Below are 20236 nucleotides of genomic sequence, written 5' to 3'. Positions count from 1 at the left end.
CAAGCATCACAGCACAAAACATGCAGTGCCAGGAAAGCGCTGCAACATGATGACTAGATATTAGAAACCGATTACCCTAATTTAGTGAAATCCTGATGTCCTCATGCAATGGTGTGTGTGTGTGTGTGTGTGTGTGTGTGTGTGTGTGTGTGTGTGTGTGTGTGTGTGTGTGTGTGTGTGTGTGTGTGTGTGTGTGTGTCATTGTGTTCTGTCAGCAAACTCAGCATGCACATTTCTCACCACCTCTATCACCATCACCACCACCTCCTCTGCATTTCCCTGGGCTTGCAGTTCCCGGCAGGCATGTAGCGTCTTCCCCGCGGCCACAGAACAGCGATAACTACACACACTTACTATGGTTTTGGTGGAGTCTGGGTGCAGGCTGCTGGTTACCTGGTTAGCAGCCGGCGGGTCGTGCAACGCCGGGATCACCTTCAGAGTCACGGAGTCCCGACACTTGGCCACCTCCTCGTGCAGGGCTTTCAGAGTCTCGACCTGTGATGAGGAATGACAGACTATTGCTCCCGAATCTCTATGTACTGCCGCTGCAGGGAACACTGACGCAGATTATTAGGAGTTATTGTTTTGGAGGGACTGACATCGAGGCATGCTGATACTTTACATAAATCAGTGTGACCATTGACGTGACAACCTTGGTGATACTAAAAATAACAGAGTTTAACTACTGAGCCTCGATGAGATGCTACAGTAGAGCACACTGGCCTAGTAGAGTATTGAGAATAGTTTCTGAGGACTGTGTGCATTGAGACAGTTTTATTATAACTCTTCAGTATTGACCGCTGACGTGACAGCCTGAATGGGACTCACCTCCATGCCGTTGACCTCACAGATGGCGTCGCCCACGTGAAGGAGGCCCTGCCTGTCGATGGAACCGCCCGCCATTATCCTGGCGATGATAAGGTAACCCGACTCGTCCTCCCGCACCGTGAGGCCGAGAGGCTCGTCCGGTTTCTTCCGGAGGCCCACCATGCGGATGGTGTCCACCGGGTGGCCATTTTCCTCCGGCATGAAGGTGATGTTGTTATGACAGCCGCTGACTCCGTTGGTGGTGGCGTCCCCCGCGTGTCTCCGCTCGGCTATCGTGTCATGGGTTTCCAGCAGCGCCTGCACCAGGAAGGGAGTTAATTGTGGCCCGCATATCCCCCCTCCGCTATGACACTAACAGTGGTAACGAGGAGGGATTATGGGACACAGCGAGAACTGGCTGATTACGGCAAGGCAAGACAAGGTGTGTGTGTGTGTGTGTGTGTGTGTGTGTGTGTGTGTGTGTGTGTGTGTGTGTGTGTGTGTGTGTGTGTGCACGTATGTGTAATTCACCACCACGCTCTCGAGAATCACGTGTTTGACTCATGATCACCAGTTTTACCTTACCAGAGAGCATAGAGCTCACTCAGCCTGATCTACGTGTAATACTGTGGCCTTCCACACACCGTACAACCCATCCTCTTGCTCAAGGAGGACAAAGGCTGTTCGCTCATTAAGGAAAATCCTTATATGTAGACGCGAACTTCAGCCTGTCGATGGCAGACGAGCTAGCATGAAGTGTGTGTGTGTGTGTGTGTGTGTGTGTGTGTGTGTGTGTTTGCATACCACCATGTAATCTTGCCGCCCTGCGTGTCTCAAAAACCTTAAGGAAAGGGAGGTTGTCTGTGCGGGGTTGTGTGGGAGGGAAGTCTCGTGTGTTGAATTGAAGTACTCCAGTAGCGTGTCAGTCACAGACCCTAAACTCTCCCTAAATACATACTAAGAATATTCCATCATTAACTACAATATATACACAATAGCCAGGCAGTATTTCACCTTAGGATACAACTTAAAATCTACGTCACACGAGGTTAGCTTTTACACTCGACCAGTAGCAGTCAGGTGTCTAGTATTACAGTACGTCCAGGGCACTTCACTACATGTCCTGGGGAGGGGGAACGCTAAGGGAAGCACGCAACACCTTCATTCAAGCAGCAACAGCCAGGAAGCAACACACCAGGAACAGGGAAATGAGATTAGAAATTTAACGTGCAGGGAACTTTTTTCTCTGTGTTTCTCTAAATTTAAGGGTTATAATCGCAAGGGTTTTGTTGTGGACGTGCGGACGTGTTTGCTACTGTGGGTCTTGGCGAGCACTGGTGGTGTTGGCTCCAGCTTGTGGGAGGAGGAGGAGGAGGAGGAGGAGGAGGAGGAGGAGGAGGAGGAGGAGGAGGAGGAGGAGGAGGAGAAGAAGAAGGAGGAGGAGGAGGAGGAGGAAGAGGAGGAGGAGGAGGAGGAGGAGGAGGAGGAGGCTGTGGTGTTACTTCCCTTCACCGCCACAGACTCTTGGACACACCACTCAGTTTGCTCTCTCTCTCTCTCTCTCTCTCTCTCTCTCTCTCTCTCTCTCTCTCTCTCTGATACCACTGCCTCCGTCATCAATTTCACTTTCAGCACCATTCATCCGCGTCATCAATATTTTTTCATCACTGAACACTTTTTGGCATTGTGATTAACACGTGGCATGCCTTCGCTGCACCTCAGACTCAGAGAGCACCACAACAAGAATGATCACACACACACACACACAACACACACACACACACACACACACACACACACACACACACACACACAGTCTGGTCAGCGTGTCAGGAGGGGCGTCAGTCACATGCATCAAAACTCTACGGGAAGCGAGGGAGGAGGTTGGGGTGGGAAGTAGTGATTAAGGTTTTGTCAACACCTTATCTCAGAGACGAAGACCAATCACTACATCACTCTCTACTCAGAGGTAAAGGAAGGACTTCATTGGAGTTAGAATCTGCTCTGTATCTGCAAACATTAATCGCGACCGACACCTTCCATCACTGAGTCATGGAAAGTGCAGATCGCTGTAGCGTAGTATATATAAATAAAGCGCTTGACAGGAGTAGCCGCGGCACCAGGTCTAGTAGTCTGCAGCGTGTAGGTGAAGACTGATACAAGGGAGGCCATTAGACGCCTCAGGAACTTCCAATAGAGGTGTTGCGGTACACTCTCATGCACACACTTTCCAACCCGATTGTGACGAGCAAGACTCAACAGGTGTACGACGGTCCTCGGGCTTACATAACGCCAGACTGAGCACACGCCAGTGGCCATACCAGCAGGTGGGGCCGCTGCAGGAGCTCGGCCAACTCTTGGGACGGCGCGCTGGTGGAGGCCTCGCACAGGAGGTGGAGCTGCGAGGCGAGCTTAGTACTGCCGGTCGACACTGGCTCCACCACCCCTACTCCGTCCTCTAGCGTGTCCTGCACCTGGGGACGAGAGAAAGCACATTATTTAGCATACCGCTGTAGAACTGAGAGAGAGTGACACGGAAACTTTAAACAAGCAGTATACAATGAAACCAAGAATGTTGCAAGTACTGGACACGGCAGCCAATTGCAATGTGAAGTGCTGCAAGGAGATATTCTTTGCACAATCTCTCATCACGTGAGTGTGCATTCAGACTTACAGTAATCTTAACGCAAATCCTACCACATACAACGTACTCGTACTGTAGATCATGAAGACGTGCGGTGTCTTAAGTGGCCCACCGTGATGACTCAGAGAAAGAGTGGGGTGGCGCTTCGATTGCTCTTTGTAATCAAGTCATATGTATGCACATGTGTGTGCGTGTGTATGTGAGTGTATTGATGTGTGGGAGCGTGGGAGGGTGAGTGTCGCGCACTTTGATTCATGTAATTTTTGGGAGTAGATATCATAACATTCTTCCGGACTCTTCTACGGTGAGAGTTCAAACTAATGTCCTCGGTGCAAGGTACGTGTCCCCTCCACCGTACTTTGCTGCCTTACCTCCACGGCTACCACCACAGTCTTGGGCTCGCGGCTGGACGGCGGTGAAGTGGAGGTGGAACTCATGATGATAGGCTCATAAATATTACGTAGTGAGCAACGAATGAGTCACCTTAGGAGCTGCCACAAGAATATTTTTTGTTTCTAATTATATAGTTTCGCTGACTGTACGTGCTTCCTGCTGGAGTGGAAGCAAGTCACGTGGCAGGAAGGAGACGTGTTGAGAAGGAAAGACGGAGGGAAGGCACTTGTCCGTACACACACTCGGCTCCGGTACGACTACAGGTGCTTCAGTGAACGTGATGTTTTGACTGGTAACCATGGTGACAAGTCCTCAGCGGGCCACACTTGGCGCCAAGTATGTGTGACAGTAAATACTGACTTCCTCAGGTGAAGGTGGAGGATTGAAAGGAATATAGAGCAAGGAGAAGGGCTGTTAAGAGAGCGAGGAAGGGCGGCACAGGAAGGTGACAATAGTGCGAAACAAGAATAGCGTCGCGAACAAAGACTCACGTAAACACCCCTCACGTCATTCTGGGGTTGGCGCGTCACGTGTGTGAGGGGAGGGGGAAGGGATGGCCATCACCCTCAGCCATTAACTGTAAGTAAACCCGTTCCATGAACTTCCAAACAGACAAAGTAGTGCACTAAGAAGTTCCCTAATTTGCGCAGACGAGTGAGCAGCACAAGAACATTATCGCCCGCCGTGGTTCCTGCGTCACCTGGCAGGCAGCACAGGTGCGCGGTGGCCGGATGGGCGTCACACGTACTCACCTCGGTAGGCTCGCCCACCAGCAAGTACAGCACGTTGTCAGTGTCCACCAGGACGCTCAGGGGGCTGCACGGCTCCATCGGAGGGAGGGGCCGCCCAGCCTCAGGCTATGGGGCTGACACAACTCTCTCTCCCAGCCGACCAAATGTAGCGCACGTGCGGTTCTCAGGCTGGCTGCTGCACGGCGCTCATGGGTGGTGCATGTGCCTCGCAGCCACGACGTTCACGGCATTGTTGTTGCTGTGCCTCACCGTAATACACTTTCAGGTAAATCACATTAGGCTTTCTATCCCGCGAGTACTGCCAGCACTAGTCTTATTTTTGCGATTTTTCCCTTCTGCCAATTGATGTAATGACCAGCGAGTGCCGGGGACGTGACGCTAACCAGGCTAATGTCAAAACAAAACAAAAACAAAAAATGCTAATTTACACACTCTGGTGAATCGTACAGTTGACGCCACGCGTTGGTGTAGCCACGCACTGCCGCCGTCTTGGAGAGTCCTGCAAATGGCACGTCCTGCTGTAAGTCGCGCCGCCACTTCCCGTCCCCTCCCGGTCCACCCACGGCAAAGGTCACCGCTCTCACTGACTACACGACCTTGCTGGTGCTGCACCACATCTTAGACTTGTGCGATGTGAGCCATTTAACTCACTCACCAGCGTCACCACCGTCACCACCAGGCACAACGCGACACCATTGCTGTCACCATTCGAACGTCACACTTTATAGGGAAACACACACACCTACACCGCCACTACCACCGCCATCATCATAACCACAGCTAGTCGTGACCAGCAAAACGCAACACGGGGGTTCGCGTTCCCTTCAGTGTGTCAGACGTGAAGGAGCTGCTTGTGGCCTGCGGGGAAGAGTGAGACTGAAAGTGAATGCTTGGAGCTGAGGCTGGCCGCTGCCGTTCCCGTCATCGTCACTGCCGCCGCCGCCGCCGCCACCGCTGTGGTGTGGGGGCCAGGAAAACCTATAGGTGCTGCCTGGTCAGCTGGGGTGAGGGGGGAGAAGCGTGTTGGGAGAGTGTGCAGGTATGAGCGATGCGGTGTTGGGAGTACAGAGGGCGTTGGTGTGCAAGCAGATGCCTCAGAGTGGTGAAGGAAATGGAGGAGCCTGTGCTTGTGTGTGGGGGTGAAGGAGCTCGAGTGGCGGCGGCGGGTCGGGGGCCAGGATGGGGGAGGCTGTTGACCATTTGCGAGTTCCCGCCGTGGCTCATTAAGTTAGGTATTTGCTTTCGTTGCCTCAAGCTGCACCAGGCTGAGGTGGGCTGTGGTGATGGTGGTGGTGGCTGGCGGCGGCGAAACTAATGCAACATTCATTGTAATCCAGGTCGTTGTAGGGCGCGTCACAGGATGCAGCCCATGAAAGGTGAGGGGGCAGCATACGTCTGGTGGCCATAGACCTGCTGTCACTCCCCCTCAGCTGACCCACTGACACAGACTGATGACCCGTGCAGCTGCGGCCTGCGTGGGAGGGAGGTGAACTGCGGGGTGGGAGGAACCCCCTCCCATGGGGGGGTTCGCCAAACAGGTAGCACTTGCGGGGAACCACAGGTAGCCTGGCGGAGCTGCTCGGTAGGTTGGGTGCGGCCGTGGCCCAGGGAGGTACTGACGGTGGTGGTGGCCTCACACCGCCTGTTGGTAACCCGCCGAGCTAAAGGCCAACCGGACTCTGGTATTCGTCGCCACTGTTGCAAGCAGGCTCAGTTCAGTCCGCGGCGCAAGGTCCACTGGTCCCTGCCCTGAGATCTTTCTCACTTCCTTGGGAACTTATAGGTATGCGACCACGTGATCCCGGCTTCGCGCACCACGAAGGTGAAATAAAAGTGGTCGTAAGGCGCGGCACCAGTGGACGACCATGGGACTGTCCTGACGCGGCGTGTGAGCGGCGTGCGAAGCAGCCCAGCCACTACTGCCAAGGGATAGCAACTTCCGTCACAGCCTCGCCTGATGCGTCCTTTAACCTGCACCTCATGTGTGCATTTGTGCGTCAGTGCATGTAGTGTGTCAGTGGAGGAGAGCAGTGTGAGGTGTGTGGGAGGCGGAGTGTGAGGCAGTAGCGGTGAGAAAGCGGGCTGCGGCAGTGAGGATGAGGTGGGGAGTCAGGGGGGGAATGATGATGGAGGAGTACTAAGTGTGAGGGTTTGCAGTGATGTGCAGAGAGCAGTCGCTGCGCCCTCAAGGCCAGGCAGCGGCAGCAGCAACAATAACAACAATCCACGGTGACTCTTTTAAACAGAAGCAGCGACAAGGAGAGAGGAAGAAGAGTGGGTGATTTCTACTTTTTTTTTTTTCTGACCTGGAGTGATCATCAAGCGACTTTTTTTACTCTCTCTCTTATCACAGCGAGCGCGATTAGCTTGACATGCTTCACGCCTCGATCAGGGAGGAGGAGTCTGGATTCGTCCTCGTCATCTCTCTGGTCTGTGCTCACTTTCATTACATCCCAGCCACGGGTCGTTCACGCCGCCCTCCCAAGGAAAAAAGACACACCAGATAACCACACCACTTATCCTCACCATCCCCACCGCAACAGGACAAGACACACCACCCAACCACATCACTATTACAGATACTCTTGCACCACACTGCAGAACTACAACGCACCACACCACACCACTCTACTTAGGTATCTACACCACCTCATCCCAATAGGACATCATATACTAATCCACATCACCATTACTCTTCTCCTACCCTCAAACTCACCACACAAAACCCCACCATCACACCTTCACTTGTCGTAACACACCATATTCCTCACTCCGGCTCCAACCACACCATCTCCCACGCTTCACCACACCCCTAGCAGACCAATCCATCATAATTACAGTTATAACGCGTGATTCATCTTCCCATCCCACCTGAACACCACATTCCCTAAGTGAGAGGGAGAGGGATGGAGCAAGGTGAACGTTCCCTCCTTCGCCTGGCCCGGGGCGGCTCCTCCTTATTCCTCATCCGGTGAAGTGACACAAAGTTGATGGGAATGTTGCGTCCGTCCGAGCCTCGCCGCGTTTAAGTCCCCGACACGCACAAAGGCTTGGGTAAGGGGTAAGTTTAGGTACGGACACCTCTTCCTTGTGTCGCCTCCTTGACCCGCACAGGAGAGCGGAAGAGTGGAGGAATGTGAGTACATCTATCGAATCATAAACACGTCTTGCAATTTTAATATAAGCAAATCAAGTGTTTGTATGTAAGTGTACGTGTGTGTGTGTGTGTGTGTGTGTGTGTGTGTGTGTGTGTGTGTGTGTGTGTGTATCGAGGTTGCTTTTGTGTTGTCTTGAGTGACGTCACGCCGCCCCTGCCCCAACACTCCTGCACCAGGGTTTGGAACAACTTTTTTCTTTTCTGTGGATGGATGTGTGGATTCCCCATTGCGTTGTAGGAAAAGACTGCGTCCACAGTCCATCAGATCAATGAAGCTCTCATTATTTACACCGGAACGCACGCTTAAAGAACTGAATGAGTGCAAGAAATAGAGACATACGAGATGGAACAAAAATAGACGAGAAGATGGGCAGAGTGTGGCACGGGGTGAGGCAGACACACTAACACACCCTATTCCTCTTCTTGAGAGCAGAAGCCTCATTTTCACCACATCCCACGCCCTCTGATACCACCAGGAGTACCGTAGCGAGGCGGTGAACGCTACGGGAACAGGTCTGAGGCGCCTTACCTGAGGTGGTGCTGAAGTGAAACGGGACAGTGAGGTGAGGGAGGAAGAACAACAGAGGTCCGAGCGCTTCGACTTGGTGTCTGCCGCCGCCCCTCACCTCACCTGAGCCACGCCGTACCTGTGTCGCCGCGAGATGCCACACGCCGCTAGACTCTCACTCTCACCGCATCGCCGATTTCAACTTTTTTTTCGTGCTTACTCAATTCGCACCAGCGCACATTTGAAATATGCATCATGTGAAGGCGTAAACCACACGAGGGGACGAACGGGAACACGAGGGAGGTGATGGGGTTTGCAGTGAGCAGGGCTATCTATGCAGGGCGTCGCGTTCAGGGCGGGGCGAGGCGGTTGCCGGAGTTAAATGGTAGCTTCATTCACATTCACAAACACTCACATGCACACGCACACACAAACTCTTAGATGTCGGTTGTACACATGCAGTGCTGAACGCCATGCAGATGAAGCTGATCTTGTGTTACAACGAATTCTCTTCCACTGCTGACGTCATCCAGAAATTTGGTAACATTGCCTTCAAAACAGCGTCCCCAAGGCTCCGTGTGTTCATCCTCCAGCCCAGACCCACCACGGAGTCAGATGTGGCAACGGTGCACGTGCCAGGGAGAGGGAGGAAGTGTGAGGTGTAAAAGGTTCAATATGCGTCACACTTCTTTATGAGGAGAGTGTCTCGTGATCTGGCACTGGTCCCCTTTCCTCCCTGACCAAGTATTGTGTTTCTTCAGTTAGTGAGGACTGCAGCAATCCCCCCTCACCTTCTTCCCCATACCAACAGGGAGCCCAGTAGACCCCCTAGGAGAGTCCCTCCCCCTCCCCTGTGTTCAGACCCCAGGGTGAGGAGTGGCCAAACAGGTGCTGCGTCCCGGCGCACATCCCACCACTGTCCTTTAAACACCCACTTCCTTCCTTCCTTCCTTCCTTCCTTCCTTCCTTCCTTCCTTTCCTTTCTTTTCCTTTCCTTCCTTCCTTTCCTTTCTTTTCCTTTCCTTCCTGCTGCTCGCCACTCACATTCACTTCCTCTCCCGCTCTCCCGGCTGGTTTCCTTTTTCGTTTATCTTTCTCTCGTGTTGGTAATGAAGATTTATAGAAGTGAGCAGTCCAAACACGACCGGATAACCTTATTGTAAGTCTTCCTGTTACACATGACCAGACCTAACTCAATTTGTTCCTGTATTCTCTTCGTTTATGTTCCTCCTCCTCCTTTTCTTCCTCTAGTTGTAAACGCTTTTACTGCTTGTTATCCTTTGTGATCCTCTTCCACTTCCTCCTTTACTGTCCTACTCCTCTTACAGTACAGCTTATAACAATCAGCCTTGTATGGGCTAACGAGTCTGTTGCTGTTTGTCATTCCTTTGTGATCCTTAACCTCCTCTTGCAGCCTTTCACTTGTCTCTTTCCCACAGAGGTACTTGGAATGCTAATAACAGGCGCCATCATCATAAACACACCAATACACCACTTTTTCGTCAGCCTGTACATCTTGTTATTCCTCCACCTCTTTTTCCACCTGATGCCCTTGTTTGCCTCTCTAATAACCTCGTGACGGGTGTATTGTCAAAACATTCCCAGGTGCTGACGGGAAGCTGGTCTGGGGAGAGAGGCTGAGAGGCGAGGAAGGAGCAAGGGCTGGTGGGCTTGGAGGGAGACAGAGAGGGAGGGAGGGAGGGAGGGAGGGAGTGGAGGCTGCCAATGGTGATGGACGATGATGATGATAGGAAGACTGGTGCTGATGTGTTGTTGTTCACTGATGATGATGATGCTGACAGTGGTGGTGGTGATGCTGTTGTTGTTGTTGTTGTTGTTGTTGTTGTTGTTGTTGTTGTTGTTGTTGTTATTGTTGTTGTTGCTGTTCCTTGATGATGACGTCATTGTGGTGGGCGTGTTGAGAATAGTGATGCTATTGATAAAAAAAATATCTAGGCATTTGAAGGACAAAAGAAGGTGTGGAGCCAGGGAGGGAACAAAAAGAGGAGGAGGGGACAAGGAGGAGGTGGGGGAAGGAGGAGGAGATGCTGGAGGAGCTAAAAATAACGGTGAAGTATAAACCTACGTATATCGAAGATGCTTTGGGTGAAAAAGAAAGGTTAAGTGAAGGACTAAGAGGAAGAGAAGGGGAAGATAAGCGAAGAAAGAGTCGTTAGAGGAGAAAGAAGAGAAGGGGGAAGGATAAAAAAAAAAAGTAATAAAAATAATACGAAGCGTTTGGTGAAAAGGAAAAAAAAATAAGGAGAGAAGGAGTAGGAAGGTAAGACAGAGAAAGAAGAGGAAGAAAAGAAAGAGAAGAAGGAGGAAGCTCTTGTTTACATCATTACTTCTGGTTCCTCTCCTACCAGTGACTCAAGTAAACACTTCTGATTTATGGGGAAGAGCGTTCTTCTCCTCCTCCTCCTTCTCATTCTCCTCCTCCTCTCTCATCCAATAAACCCTCTCGTTTCCTAAAATATTTCTTTAACTGAGCCAATCTGACACTAGTTTTATAATTTTTCGTGTTTCAGCGATCTTGAGAAGCGACAACGTGACGCCATTGTTGCTGAGGTAACCTACTTGGACTTCGTTTTCTTTTTCACTCTGTATCTTTTTAACAATCTTAAGTAATATTGATTCTGTTGCTGCGCCTAGAAATAATCAGTCAGAACAATAAAACGTCTCTCTTCGCTTCCAGTATGCTACAATTATATTTTCAATAGTGCAGCTTATGACAAGTCCAATATTGTTTGTCCTTCCTTTATAATTCCTTGTGCTTCCTTCCCTCCGTAGCCTAACCACCCACTCTCACACAAACACCATCAGTCAATACACCAAAACCTCTCCCACTCCGCCTCTAATGTCGTACAATACATCTCTCTCTTTAAACAGCGTAGCTCATCACATTCTCCCACTCACCAACAAGTCAATACTGTTTGTTCTTCCTTTGTATTCCCTTGTGTTCCCTTCCCTCCGTAGCCTAACACCTCTCACCCATCCCCCAACAAAAAAAAAAAATATCATTCAGTACACTAAAACCTCTTCTAGTTCGCCTCTGATAAACATGTTGCTTGTACTTCCTTTTTACTCCATTGTGATCCCTTCCCTCTGTACCCTAGGATCTCTCCCCCCTCATCCTGACTCTTACCGACTTGAAGCACCTCACTCCAGCCCGCCTCTCTGCCTCCAGCACCAGTGTTCTGTTATTCCCCTCATCAAGGCCTCGTCCCCAGTACCCCGCCTCGCCTTACTCCTACTCTTCATAATGTACAGGCCAGCGTCACCGCGGACAGGACATCAAGCCTTGTTTGTCCTTGTGTTGCAGCTCAGTAAGCACGATGAACGCTCAAGGTTTGCACGTGTGTGTGTGTGTGTGTGTGTGTGTGTGTGTGTGGGTGGGTGGGTGGGTGGATGGGTGGGTGGGTGGGTGGGTGTGTGATCGGTGTATGATAAGTATCTGTCATGTATTCCAGCCTTGAAGAAAGATGAGGTAAACAATGTTGTCAGTATTCTGGCTTGGCACGGCATTGCATATCTCTCTCTCTCTCTCTCTCTCTCTCTCTCTCTCTCTCTCTCTCTCTCTCTCTCTCTCTCTCTCTCTCTCTCTCTCTCTCTCTCTCTCTCTCTCTCTCTCTCTCTCAATTATTATATGAGTCACCCTCTAAAATAAAAAAAATAAAAAAGTCCCATTTTCTATCACGCGCCGCTATTATAGAAGAGGATGGGGGAGATCCCAGCAAAACACAAGTGCAGCTCAGCATTCACTTGCTGTTGAACGTACTGCGGGAAGTTGAAGAAGAAAAGAAATACAACTGACAAGAGACAAGCGAAACTACGACATCAGTAAGCCGCATTATCAGTAGTAAGGCTTCCAGAAAGCTACCTTGAAGACGGTGGTAGCGCGCGGGAGTAGAAAAAGAGGAAAACAATAAAAGAAAGATTACTTGGTATTACGTAAGAAGAAAGTAAAATTACACAGGAAGAACATATGATACCACAAGACTTGGAGTACAGCGAGGGTATGAGATGTAAGAGTAAAGATATAATGAAATGCATGCATAAATTATCGCTTTTATATAACTATTAGTTACGAGAAAAGAACGTAGCGTAATTCTGAAACGTTCTCATAACAGCTATTTTTAAAGGACACAAATGGTTAGTCACATTCTACTGAGTATATTTTACTATTTTACAATTATTATTTTACTATTGATGATGTGGGACACTTATTAAACTATCACCATAATAATGGTATTAAAAAAATGACAATTCCAACAACCCTACTCCAGCTTCTTAAAAGTAATGGAGATAAAAACAAATGCAGAACGAATACTTGAGAATGCGGCCAGGGATGAGTCATGCAAGTGAGAGATAAGACGCAGTAAGACGAAACATAAGTGGAGCATGAGTACTTAGGTCACTTACTCACCTTGATGAGCGCTTTCATGATGGGCGAGTCCATAAGGCCGCGAAGGAAGAGAAGATCGGTGGGGTCGAGGCTGCATGATGTCTCCTCCCCTTGCCCTTTGGCGGGTCCTGCTGCCTCCTGCACGTGGCTGCTGCTGCTGCTGGACCCCTTCTGCCCTCCACCATACACTGCGGGGATGAGGCGTATTTTAGTTCACGCACTCCGACCACGCCACCAACCGTATCTGCACTCGTGTTTGTACTGTGGACTGAGTGTGTACCATACTAACTTCCTCTCCTCGTCGCTGCCCTATAGGAAATGGTATCTCCATGTCACGTGTCTTGAGTCTTACTTCCCCATGTATACTTTGGCCAGGCCCATATTTGCATCCTATTTCTTTATTCGTTGTATGTGTGTGTGTATACTACTACTTTAATTCATCTCCATGTTACGCATCTTGCCCATGTGTATTCTAGTGCATATTTTTCTTCATTCGTTGCTTGCGCGTGTATGAATTACAGTTAACTGAGTTATGGCGTCTTAGAAACAAGGTCAGACGAAGGTTATAAGAGTGTTACATCCTCCGCCGAAAAACTGCCTTGAGCCAAGACTGAACTCACAACCTTTCTGCCACTAGCCGCGCACCACATCACGAGCCATCCCGCCCTCGTGTATCACAGTGACGCACCGCTGTTATTTGAGAGGAGCTTGTTTCTTTTAATGTAAGACAGGTTCTTGCTAAGAGCAACAAAAAAGATGGCGAAAAAAAAAAAGGCCTACTGAAGATGCCACTTCCAGAAGAGAATTGCCCAAAAAGAATATGCAGAATTATGGGAAGTGTAGCGGTGACATCATAATTACACAGTTTAAGATTAGTCACGAACGAGTGAGAAAAAACAAATATTTGGTTATTTATTTATATGTTTATTAATCTAGTCTTTCATCTTAGCTTGCTTGTATATGCGAGTGGAGGAAGATCTTATTTATTTGCTTATCCGTTCATTTATTTGTTTATTTAGACTAATTTGTTTATACGAGTTAAGGAAAGCAAGGGAAATGTAAATAAGACAGATGAGTCCCCGCTGCTTGCTACTGTAAGGCTCTGAGAGGAAGAGAACAAGGTTTTACAAGATGACATAATGAAACAGAACAGGGTAAGGTTATTCACGTCCTTAAGTCACATTTGCATATACAAACAATAAAAGTAGCAGTAACATTTGGAGCGCGTCAATCTTTTGTGTGTGGGTGTGCAGGCAGAGTGGCAGGAAGCATGCAATCAGAATGAATGAACAGATTGATGTGCTATTACCACCTTCCTGCTGCTGCTGTTGCTGCGTCTTGGCCACGGGCACAGCCTCTAGGGACTGCAGCAGGAGGGCGCGGTCCTGTTCCCTGTTCAGCACCACCATCCTGTCCCGGTGTCCTCTTCACCTTCCCTTCAGGTTAATGAATCCACAGCTCTCCTCCCGTCATCACAGTCACAGTTCACAGCCGTCGTTGTGTGTTTCCTTTCAATAACAGTGTCTTGTTTTGATATGCAGGGATGATGCAATGCCCTCTTGTAAACTCTTCTGTTATTTAAATTTCAGGGTTTGTTTTGGTATGTGATTCGCACATGTCCACACCTTGACTTGTTGTATTCCGTCTGCCGCACTTCCACGAGGCTCAGAAACACGTCACACTCGGCAGGCATGACATGACGGCACTGGCTGCAATGCGAACACGTGCAGGAACGCGTGGATATCAGTCACACAGGCAGTCGTTTTATAAATAACTTAAAACGTATATCTTTCCAGAGTACCGGTTAAAATTTCGCTTGGTAACAGTTCAACAGATAAAGCTCCACTGTTTAATTTCTCACTTTCTTGATAACAGACGTATGTAAAGTCAAACACGGTTCTTTTATAAATAATATAAAACGTACAACTATAAGTTGCACCGGGAATAATATGTTCTACCTCACTTGATGACTTAAGTGAAACAAACCAGCAAGCTCCAGACGGGGGTCCAGCGTGCCCGGGGAGTCACCAGGACAGTCACGGAGCCGCTGTCATGTATCAGTCCACCTTGCAGAGGCTGTGAGGTCGAATCTGAGCAGTGGGCGCTCATGTGTTTCCTCACGGCGGCCCACCAGCCATATGGTTCCCCTAAAGCCGGTCTGATCTAGCTACTGCGGCTATTGATTTTCGGTGATGCTCAAGATCACCTCTCCAGCCTCCTCCTCTTACTCTCGCCCTCGGTTTTCATCCTCGCCTCCCTCCTCCCGTAGCTGAAGTCCTCTCGTCACTACTAGAGTGTCTGTATTGATCTGTCACCGCACGTAACTTATGGTGTCCAGGACCTGATCTGCCATCACACTGCCGCCTCGCCTCAGACTCCCCTCTCCACGCCTGGTATTAGTCTGCGGGTTTGTTTTCCTCTCTAATTATTTACTGGTGTATCATATCGCCGCAGACAGGTAGTGGAGCTTCCTTCCTTCCTTTCTGCTCTTGGTTTTCAGGTCGACACTCGCTATCACGTGCGTGTCTTGCGTTTTCTGAGAAGAGGGACCCACGTGGCCTATGGCGGCGCCTTATGCATTATAAGGACGGGGGACACACGGCGACAGGGCTTTCCAGTGGGCGTGAGTGATCAGCCTCGCTAGACAGACTGGCCGGCCTCTCCTTCCCCTCCGCCCACTCTCATACTCACCCACTAACTCTCACATCCCTCAGCTACCTAACCGCATCACACTTACTCCAGTGCTCTGTACCGTACAAAAAATAACGTTAACCGCATAGAAATGTGCTGGTTAGTATATGAAGTAGCTGTATTTCATGAGTGGGAGTTGTGCTTACCGTGTAGCCAGGCGCGGCAGCTGTGAGAGTTAGGGACCGGCGTGGGAAAGCAGACGACAACTTCCCGCAGAGGAAATACAAGACACGATATTCGATCCTCTGTGGAATCTGCACATGTAGTTTTATGACGTGTTTACAACTTAGTAAGGTTCATTTGCGTTTACTTATGGGAGTTGTGGAGATTCATTAGTGTTGGTGATGGGGTGACTCGGGGCGCTCAGCTCAGCATCCTGGGGAGTATTTTTAGGATATCCGGAAAAAAAAGTTGTTAGTTCCGCCAGATTTTTGACATGGATGTGTTATTGGGTTATTATGATAGCCCGGATGTAAGAGAGAGAGAGAGAGAGAGAGAGAGAGAGAGAGAGAGAGAGAGAGTGTGTGTACTCGTATGTGTATCCCAATCTGCATTGCAGATAAAAGCAGGTATTTATTGTATTCTTATATAAACCGTGTAAGCAATAGTGCGATGGTAGCAACGTAATACCGCGGTGCTAGAGTAAGTGGGCGAGGGACTTGATCGTTCTAGAGGCAGGGAATAAAGGGAAAAGTGGTTAGCAAGACAAAATACGTGTTCCGCCTCGCTGCCAAACACGCTCCCTCTATGCGACTGGAAATTAGGAAGCGTTTATTTATTTATTTTTTTTTTTTCCTCTCCTGACATGCACACGCTCTCATACGCAGGCATTCACACACACACACACACACACACACTACTACTACTACTACTACTACTACTACTACTACTACTACTACTACTACTACTACTACTACTAATATTAATAATAATAATAATAGTACTACTACTGCACATGAATACTCACCTATTTCAGTCAAAACACAAGAAAAGACTCGTTTCGCCTTCACCCTCATCTTGACCCGACGAACCGCACACACTCCTACACGCGGTCCTCTCAATACCAACGCTCTCTCTGGCCGTATTGATGCCAGACTAAACCCAGCTCGAAAATGCTACGGAGCTCGAGTTGTTTCACCGATATTTTAAGCGTCACCGGTTTGGGCGTTGTGTTAAACATCACATCGGAGGGGGACAAAAAGAAAATAAATATGACGAGGCTGGATTATACAGACATATCACTGCCAGCCGATTCCCGCCGTTACATACGTTTAGCACAGGAGGATGATTAACAAAAGCCTTCACTTGTATAAACCTTAGCAGTACCTTGAAGGGTGGAGAGAAAGGGGTGCCTAAATATAGCGTGGCCGTAACGAGTAAAATAGTAGTGTGTTGGAGGCCGGGAAGGAAAAGTGTGATAGTTTCTGGGTAAAGTAGAAGGAACAGGAAGGGATGGATAAATATAGGCAGGTTCACACACACACACACACACACACACACACACACATTCAAGATGTATTATGGTGTTTGGAAATTATGTTCTACGCCGTTTTGAAAGTAACCTTGAGAACTCTGCGGTGTTGCCTCGTCATGTTTCACTTTTGTTTTTATTTCAAGAGTTATATAGCAAAGAATAAGAGGTCGAGGAAGCGTGACCTCTCCACCCAGGATGTGAGGAAGGTCAATTTTCTCTCTCTCTCTCTCTCTCTCTCTCTCTCTCTCTCTCTCTCTCTCTCTCTCTCTCTCTCTCTCTCTCTCTCTCTCTCTCTCTCTCTCTCTCTCTCTCTCTCTATTACAGTCCACGTCACATTATAATAAGGAATAAATATAATTACTTGTAGTAATAGTATGGTGGTGGTGGTGGTGACGGTGGTGGTGGTGGTGGTGGTGGAAATAATAGTAGTAATAGTAGTAGTAGTAGTAGTAGTAGTAGTAGTAGTGGTAGTAGAAGTAGTAGTAGTAATAGTAGTAGGAGGAGGAGAAGGAGATGTAATAGTAACATATTTCGTGCATGCAGTTTATCTTCTTTCTTTCACATGCGAGGAAGTATAAAAAAAAAGAAAGAAAGAAAGAAAGAACCAGACATAAACAGGAGATAATGGCACAGTAAATAGATAATGCAACACGAATGGATAAATGAAAACGAAAAAGAACAAAAATCTACTTCCTTGTGTTTTTTTTTTTCGTAATATATACTTCTGAGTTATGGAAATTCTAGCAATCTATACACCCACTCCTTATAATCACACTTTTCCTTCCTATTCTCTTATCACTACATAAGTTTCCAAGCTAAGAGAATCGCAACCAATCCTCCACACACCAACTCATTCACTCACCCCTCCTAATAATCCGTTTTACGACACTCAGCCAGGGCGGGGACAGGTATTACTAGGTCCCTTAATCGAAGTCGAGACTGCTACCTCTCACCTCAAAGTCTCCCGTCACACACCTGTCTCTCACGCAATAGGAGCAACGGCCTGCCTGGCTGACCTCACCTTGTCATGATACCTGGCATTCTGACACCTGGCCTCAACCGTGTGCAGATTAGGGTAATAAGACAGAGACAGACAGACTGATAGACAAAAAAGATAGATGAAAAGATGGATGGATAGATAGATAAATAGATGTATAGACATGAATAGATGAATAGATAGACAGATAGACAGATAGATAGATAGATAGATAGATAGATAGATATGTAAATAACTGGATGGATGGAAAAATAAATAAATAGAAAGATAATCAGAAAAATAAATAAATATAGATAGATGGACGGAGAAATATATATATATATATATATATATATATATATATATATATATATATATATATATATATATATATATATATATATATATATATATATATATATATATATATATATATATATATATATATATATATATATATATATATATAGAGAGAGAGAGAGAGAGAGAGAGAGAGAGAGAGAGAGAGAGAGAGAGAGAGAGAGAGAGAGAGAGAGAGAGAGAGAGAGAGAGAGAGAGCAGCAGCAGCAGCAGCAGAGGTAGTAGTTGTTCTAGTAGTAGAATTAGTAATAGTACGAAGCAGCAGCTGCAACAGCAACAGTAACAACAGCTGTAGTATATGTAGTATCAGTAATAGTAATAGTTGTTTTTGTTGTTATGTTTGTTGATTCGTTGAGTAGAAGGCCCGATTTGCCTTTCCAACGGCCTTTCCTTGCTGATAATTTGAAACATTTACTTCATTCCATCGTTGTTCTTACTTACAATTACATCTCATTTTATTCGATAATTTCTTATTTTATTTTTTGTTTATTTTTTTCTGTGTTGGCCTAAAAAATACGGAACATAAAAGAAAAAAAAAACGGCCGAAAATGTTGTTTTGAACGGCGGGAGCCACAGCACATGCGCCACCCTGGGAGGCTCCACGATCGCCGTTGCCTGTGTAGATTCCTCGTCCTCAAGGTATTTTCTGCCTCATATCACTGTTTGCTAAGCTTCCTCGTGAGTAGTTCATGTGTGTATTCTCTAGAGTACATTCTGCTTCACCACCCACACGGGGCATGGAGGAAAACTTTGGATTTATACTTTGTTCACTGTCGACTGTTGCGCTGCGACATGGTAAAGTATTGGCAAATATTTCACTGTCATTGCGATGTTGCTCCCGAAAACATGTTCTGTAATCCAGCTTTTAGATACCAATAGAGGTCATCAGTACAAGATTGATCAAGTGTGCTTTGTGTGCTGAGCGCATAACAGAGGTGATAGTGTCTGGCATGGAGGCATACATTCCTCACTCTTTTTCTCGTCCTAAACCTTCTAAACCTTGGTTTAACACAGCTTGTTCTCGTGCTATACATGATAGAGAGGTGGCCCACAAAAGGTACTTAAGCCTTCCATCACCAGAATCTCATGCACTTTATATTTCTGCCCGGAACCATGCCAAGTCTGTTCTCCAACTAGCCAAAAACTCCTTCATTAACAAAAAATGTCAAAACCTTTCAAGATCTAACTCCCCTCGTGATTTCTGGCATCTAGCTAAAAATATCTCCAATATCTTTGCTTCTTCTTTCCCTCCTCTATTTCAACCAGATGGCACCACTGCTATCACATCTATTTCTAAAGCTGAACTCTTTGCTCAGACCTTTGCTAAAAACGCTACCTTGGACGATTCTGGGCTTGTTCCTCCCTCTCCTCCACCCTCTGACTACTTCATGCCACCCATTAAAATTCTTCGCGATGATGTTTTCCATGCCCTCGCTGGCCTAAACCCTCGGAAGGCTTATGGACCTGATGGGGTCCCTCCTATTGTTCTCCGAAACTGTGCCTCCATGCTTGCACCTTGCTTAGTCAAACTCTTTCAGCTCTGTCTGTCAACATCTACCTTTCCTTCTTGCTGGAAGTTTGCCTACATTCGACCTGTTCCTAAAAAGGGTGACCGTTCTAATCCCTCAAACTACCGTCCTATTGCTTTAATTTCCTGCCTATCTAAAGTTTTTTGAATCTATCTTCAACAGGAAGATTCTTAAACATCTATCACTTCACAACCTTCTATCTGATCGCCAGTATGGGTTCCGTCAAGGCCGCTCTACTGGAGATCTTCTGGCTTTCCTTACTGAGTCTTGGTCATCCTCTTTTAGAGATTTTGGTGAAACTTTTGCTGTTGCCTTGGACATATCAAAAGCTTTTGATAGAGTCTGGCACAAAGCTTTGATTTCCAGACTACCCTCCTACTGTTTCTATCCTTCTGTCTGTAACTTCATCTCAAGTTTCCTTTCTTACCATTCTATTGGTGCTGTGGTAGACAGTCACTGTTCTTCTCCTAAATTTATTAACAGTGGTGTTCCTCAGGGTTCTGTCCTGTCACCCACTCTCTTCTTATTATTCATTAA

General features: G+C 47.7%; 2 protein-coding genes across 13 annotated transcripts in view; one reads left to right on the top strand and one right to left on the bottom strand.

Moving 5' to 3' along the window:
- LOC135099469 (protein PALS2-like) overlaps window positions 1–15310 on the bottom strand; it is a 29279-nt gene extending 13969 nt beyond the window's left edge. The window contains exons 1-5 of one of the 12 annotated variants that reach the window (XM_064001851.1): window positions 13979–15310; window positions 12691–12857; window positions 3129–3281; window positions 829–1125; window positions 355–495 (exon numbers count right to left, since the gene is read on the bottom strand). In XM_064001851.1, the coding sequence (XP_063857921.1) occupies window positions 355–495; window positions 829–1125; window positions 3129–3281; window positions 12691–12857; window positions 13979–14078 (858 nt within the window). In that variant the 5' untranslated portion in view covers window positions 14079–15310. Of the gene's footprint in view, window positions 1–354; window positions 496–828; window positions 1126–1821; window positions 1845–3093; window positions 3282–3822; window positions 4104–4596; window positions 4995–8282; window positions 8440–12690; window positions 12858–13978 lie in introns of those variants that run through there. The other 11 variants (XM_064001852.1, XM_064001853.1, XM_064001833.1 and 8 more) reach the window with 11 other exon arrangements.
- A 3346-nt stretch (window positions 15311–18656) lies between these two features.
- LOC135099453 (nuclear pore complex protein Nup107-like) overlaps window positions 18657–20236 on the top strand; it is a 30888-nt gene continuing 29308 nt past the window's right edge. Inside the window, exon 1 of the mRNA XM_064001831.1 lies at window positions 18657–18809. The gene's annotated coding sequence lies outside the window, so the exon portion shown is untranslated. The remainder of the gene's footprint in view (window positions 18810–20236) is intronic.

Source organism: Scylla paramamosain, chromosome 4 (assembly GCF_035594125.1).
Source record: "Scylla paramamosain isolate STU-SP2022 chromosome 4, ASM3559412v1, whole genome shotgun sequence".
NCBI classification, from domain to species: domain Eukaryota; kingdom Metazoa; phylum Arthropoda; class Malacostraca; order Decapoda; family Portunidae; genus Scylla; species Scylla paramamosain.
This window is presented reverse-complemented; position numbering and strand designations above follow the sequence as displayed.